At 37.4% G+C, this 5,976-nt stretch overlaps 1 protein-coding gene across 1 annotated transcript; it reads right to left on the bottom strand.

Annotated features, from left to right (window-relative positions):
* Nucleotides 1-215: 215 nt before the first annotated feature.
* LOC145214160 (uncharacterized) lies at nt 216-5,609 on the bottom strand. Its single transcript, XM_080082633.1, has 12 exons — nt 5,364-5,609; nt 5,154-5,305; nt 4,329-4,479; nt 3,743-3,909; nt 3,419-3,599; nt 3,194-3,254; nt 2,899-3,064; nt 2,169-2,329; nt 1,854-2,034; nt 1,560-1,630; nt 837-1,017; nt 216-608 (listed from the first exon to the last, which is right to left on the bottom strand). Exons 1-12 carry the CDS (start codon nt 5,422-5,424, stop codon nt 345-347), a joined length of 1,797 nt encoding a protein of 598 aa, XP_079938759.1. The 5' UTR covers nt 5,425-5,609; the 3' UTR covers nt 216-344.
* Nucleotides 5,610-5,976: the final 367 nt, after the last annotated feature.

Genomic DNA, 5,976 nt, shown 5'->3' on the forward strand with positions numbered 1-5,976 from the left:
TATACTGTTGCAGCAAATCTGTCTGGAACGAAGAAGGTCGTAGATAACAAATTTGCTAAACAGAATCTCATATTTATTACCATGTATAAGCATCAGACGAATATAGATGTTACAATTGAACAAACACACAAACCTCAAGAAGAACAATACAAATGCCAACACATGAACAGCGAAAGAATATCGCGGAAGAGCCCAAAGATATTTCGATCTGGAAAACAGCGATGGCAAAAAAAACATTGAAAACAATTTTTACACAGTTGCCTGGTCTTGATTTCAAATATTCTTTTACGGTAAGTAACTGAGAAAACCAGCAGTAACTTAGTTTTGTTCTTCGAACTATTTCACTAGTTTAAAGCGAAACGATACACAACACCACAGATGAGAACGACCAGCACAACTCCAAGGAAAGCATACATTTCCTGGTCGTGGGAATCTTGAATGGATCGTAGCATTTCCTCAATATCAACATATTGCACCCTTTTCCCATCATTTTCCTTCTGGAGCTCGGAGTTGGTGTGTTGAGAGGAGATGATGATTGGACCAGCAGAAAGGAGTTGTTTATTTCCAGCGGTTGTTATCTCGCGACGACGGCGGCGCTTTTTGTCACACTAAAATGGACGAAGGGCAATTAGTTTCACTGACTAAACGCGTTGGTCACTTAATTGCTTAGTCCATGAAAGTCGTTATTTTTCGTATTTAAGTGATTTTCAGCGTTAAAAGTTGACCTGTCGGAAGGAGATGTTTCTACCGCTTGCAAATAACAGTTTTTCTTAACTAATCGTTCCAAAAACTAGTGATCATTTTTTGATCCACATCAGTATGACGTTATCGCTTACCTCATCCGGACAATTTCCTGCGTCAGTATCACATATGGTGACGTCACAGTGCACGTACAGGGTTTGTTCAGTGACGTTGGTCCACACGAAGGAACGAAATTTGAACTTTCCATAGATTGGGTGGCTGTTTCTCATCACCACAATTGCATTGGCAGGATCGTACGGGTTTGATGCAGGACAGCTGAAAAAACACACAATGTTGTTGACTGACATTTAGTGTTTGGCACAGCATCTATCCCGCAAGTAGTAGGCATCTTTTTCGTCGACGATCACTGATTATTTTTAAAATTATATGTAAGAATAATTGACGAAGAAACAGTGCTTCCTAATCAAAAACAGTCAACAAACCCCAAAAGGGCATTTCAGTCGTTCTTATCGTTCTTATGTATAGAACTGATTCTATTGAAACAAGTTTGTTAATTGATTTTGATTAGTAAGCACTGTTGCTTCGGCAATTATTCTTACAACGTTGTTGATTGCTCTTTTCTTTTTGAGCAGTATTAAATTTTAAACTGGCATTGTTTTGAAAAAAATGCTATATGAATGTAAAAACGGGACGCGTTTTCACAATGAAAAAAAATGGTCCAAACTTTGTTCCCACCTGAACAGTTGACAGGAAAATTACTAAAGCAATTTGTTTGCATTGTTTCCATGGAGACCTAGGTGGCCTTACGATGTATGTGATTTCACTTTGATGAAGATAAGCATAAATGAAAATTGTACCTGGCTGTTATGATGGGATATATTGGAGTAGAAGTTGGTTCCATTCCCTCTGTAGCCCAGCATGACGTCATCTACAACAATAAAAGCAAGATTATGATTTGTAATATTTTGACCAGTCGATAAAAGCGGTTTCCTGTATGATCTAGGTTGAGTTACCAAATCTCATACCACTTAACTTATGTTTTATCACTTTACACATGTATCGCTGAATAGGGTGCAAAAATGCCACTTCGATTGCGAAGCGATTTCAAACAAACATTTACAGAAACTGAAAACGGTTCATTGCAAACTTACATCCACTTGAAAGTTGTCGGCGGAATCGGGAAGATCAGAAAGTTCCACTTTGGCGAAAACGTAGTCAGAAACCATAACTGTGTCACCGTCGCTCAGTGGATCTTCAAGTGAATCGTCACTGTACAAATCCAATGACACCTGAAATTCCCCTTCTGCTGGATCCGTGTCAAATCCAATTTTCCTGCATAAACACAAGACCGACTGAATTATTACGGAAAGTGTGTTTAATAATGTGCTTAGCATCTGTATCTGTCGTGAAACCAGAAAGTGTAAGTACAAATTACATTTCACATAACTTGATATTGTAATATTTACATTATCTCTGGATTGATTTCAGATGAGCTGACTGTAACATTGGCATCAAATACACAAGTCAAGTTGAGACAGTAGATCTTGTAGCGTTGAATGGGAGCCGATAGATCAAGATATTTTTGGTTCCATATGATGTACGTTAGTTTGATGAGACCGTCGGATTCCTGGGCAAAAAGTAATTACGGTATATTTCACAATTAATCTTTATGTTGCACAACTGCAAAAGAAAACATTGGGCTGTTCTTAATTCATACATATTCAATAGAAAGTACATTTTGGTCAGCAAGATGTTGTTTTCGGTGCTTCTGTTGGTTTTATTCACATTCAGTTCACAGTAGGCAAACAAGTTTTAAAGGTTTAAAATGCGTTATGGTTTGAGGCAGTGGGTCACATTTTTTATTGACAAATTCATCACTTAACAAGTTAATACATTGCCATTCTTCTCTAATTTATTACACAGTAGATGCTAAGCCATGCAACTATAAAATCATTATTTAAAATTGCGTGTTTACCAACTTTGCAGGTTAAATAGCTAGAGCTAAAGTGTTTACTTACAAACCACATGTAAAAAAAATTAAGTAAACTCCTTCCCTCAAATTTTAAAATTCTCCCCTCCCTTGTTGGGAACTATGCTACTGGTAAAAGTTTAGGTCAATATAATGAGCTTTTTTTCCCAACATTTTTTGTCTGTGATTTGCATCCACAAAGAGACTGTTTGCATTTTACGACTTACCGAAGCTACTGGGACGCATTGAGTAATGTTGAAAACAAAATATGGGTTTTGTATATTTGTCACACAACTCGGATCAACATCTTCAGGTTTGACATCCTCACTTGGTGCGATGTACAAGATGTCAAGTTCGGAGGCGTTCAACTTGTTTAGATTCTCTTCGTCTAAGCTATAAAGCACAACATAGATTATGTACAAGGTAGATGATGATTTTCTGACACTTATTTAAAGTAACACTTTGTTTGATTTAAACATGGACTGCAAACACATGCCCAGTCAAAACCTTAACCACGCTTACGTGATAATCGTTGTTTCTCCACATTCAATAGGTGCAGGGGGAGGGGGAAGGGGTGGACATGCTGCAAACCAACAAGAGGTAATGAGGTTACCGCTGAACCATGCTATTGCATGGATGTCAATAAAAACGTAGGAACGAACCAGGACGAAAATATTAAATTCACAAAAAGGGAATTTTTCGAAGGTATCAAATAAAAAACTGTATATGTGCCAAAATCACACTTACAAGAGTTCACGTTAATATGAAAGTATTCGTCAGATGGCACTGGTACATCGTTTTTAATGAACTGAATTAGCACTTTGTCGCCCGAAATTGTCTTCATTTGGGAAGATTCAAGTCCAATAGATGTGAATCCATATCTTGATGGGTCCCCAAGTTTTTCTGAAGCATCGTCAGCCCAGTTTATCTAAAAAGTCAGGAGAAGATCAGATAACTTTATCTATATAAAAATACGATCGTTGTAAATAATTTGCCTGGTTGTTTTTGAGGTAACAGTAACAAAAAATCACTATTTTACTGTAAAGCAAAAATAAACAACACATTCCTTACGAAAATAAAGTCTGACGGTCCCAAGGTCATGTTCAGATCGAAATGAAAAGTGCATCCAACACGAGCGTCAAACCTCCAAACGCAAAATTCGCCGGCAGTCAACGGTGCATTTCTTTCAATTCTTCTAGTAAAATCTTCAGTGTACGTTTCCTCACAAACTTCAATCGCTGCAAACAATGTTGGTGCTGTATGGTAGGTTTGATAATGCAGCAGGTAGGTTTGATAGTGCACATAGTACACCAGGCCTATTGTTTGCATACGAGGTAGTCAACGGTGCTGGTGATTGGATATTTAACGGGCACACAGCTCAGGCTATGCATATCATTTATACTTGAGTGTGCCGTGATTGCTGGCATAAACGCACCAGGGCCGTTTCAATTTATAAATTTATGTTTATTTTTACTGATCTTTGGCTATAGCATTTACCGTATTCTTAATTGTTTGAAAGTTCAATTTTATTCAAACGTGCACAAGAAAAAGGGATTAGTAAAATAATTAGCTTATATGTACGACTTAGGATCGTAAAAAGCATAAATCGCTCTAACTATGGAAGTGTCTAATAGAAGAAGGACATATAAAGACATACCTAATTGGTGTTTCAAAACAATTGGATTAGGACCACTATTTGTACATGTGAGGAATAAGTTCCCACTTGATGAACGTACACCACCGGTCGCCCAACCAGTAACAATAAAAGTACCAAGCAGTGTTGCGGTTTCATCTGTTCCGTCAAAAACCTGCACGGCCAAAAACAAAACAATTTCAGGGCCAAAAATTTCACGGAGTGTGGGGATTGGTTGCAACACTGAAATCCAACATAAAAGATTTTGTTTCGTAAGGAACAGCAAACTAATTTATGTGAAAATCATACGAAATCAGCAAAAAGGCACCATCGTTTGACGAGTCAAATGTTTCGGAACCGTGGTTCAATATTAGATTTTTGAGATCGCGTAACAAGGGTATAAACTAAAGTTTAGCGGTTCTTAGGTTTGTTTTTGGTTTTCTCAGTGAGTTTAAGGTAGAAGTGTCCAAACTTTTTTGATCGGTGCCATTTTTTTCAGGTGCAGACTTTTGCGGGCCAACTTACTTTTGCAACAATTATAATAATCGGGCAATTATAATGCAAAATATACGGCGTTTAAGGTAGTTCTGGAACTTTGTTGCGTCGGTACCATGTATACTTTCTTTTTATCGGAAAAAAAGTTCCATGGAAAAGCTTTTGCGTGAAGCCGAAAACGCCACGACCCAAAACCACAATTCAAATTATGGCAGCCCATTTGCAAAAATACGAAACATTCCCTCAATCTTTTAATGACCATTTTTTTCCTGTTTACCTGTTCATGACCACATGTCTTGCAATGAACAACAAAATGTATTTACCTTAACTTTAAATGCATCAACTTTTGTTTACCTGGCATTGGTCTCCGTTAGCAATTCTGCCAGAATAAAAATAAATTGTCGATGGCTTTGTAATTAATACTGAGGCAAATTCACAACTGCCATCAATAGAAATTAGTCCACTATCGCTGTTGTCGGGGGGAGCAGCGCCACAAAATCCATCAACTAAAATTGGCGCAAAATTAATATTTGGTGTTTAAGAACAAATTAAATTTGTTTTTACCTTGACCTGTTGTTAGGACAACCAGCACCACAACCAACCGCCACAGTGCTGTAAAACCCATCGTCAATCGACCCTCTGAATGATTGGGAACCAGCAAAAATGAGAACAACTGACTGTTCTGTAAAGGTCTAAATGTAGAAATGAGCAACCTGGTAGAATCTAAATGCTTTGTTTTGCAATTTCGGGGAACGCGAGGATTGGTGGATGCTTAGTCATCTGTCGGTTTGCGATGGCTGGTTGCAACTGCACCCTTTGAAAAAAAAACGTACTAACGATACACGTAGTTGCAACAATATATTACTGACAAATATGCCATCGACTTTTATATTTATCATCTTATCTCTTAAACATTTTGACTTACGCAGTTGATCGAAGCTTTGTAACTACGTGTTTTCAAAAACGTAAATGGGTCTGCTTTTACTTTCATATGACATCACTTTGCTTTGACATAAAATTAACTGTGGCCAATCTTATGTTTCTACATTTAAAAACTAAAAACATTTGACGAGTTGCAAGCAAACCGAAATTTGAGCGGGATTTGACCTCGAAAGTTGGATTACTTAATATTACTGTACAATTGTAAATCCAGCCCCGAATTGCTAAATTTTAGAAA

The sequence above is a fragment of the Phallusia mammillata genome, chromosome 2 (genome assembly GCF_965637545.1).
Source record: "Phallusia mammillata chromosome 2, kaPhaMamm4.hap1.1, whole genome shotgun sequence".
NCBI lineage: Eukaryota > Metazoa > Chordata > Ascidiacea > Phlebobranchia > Ascidiidae > Phallusia > Phallusia mammillata.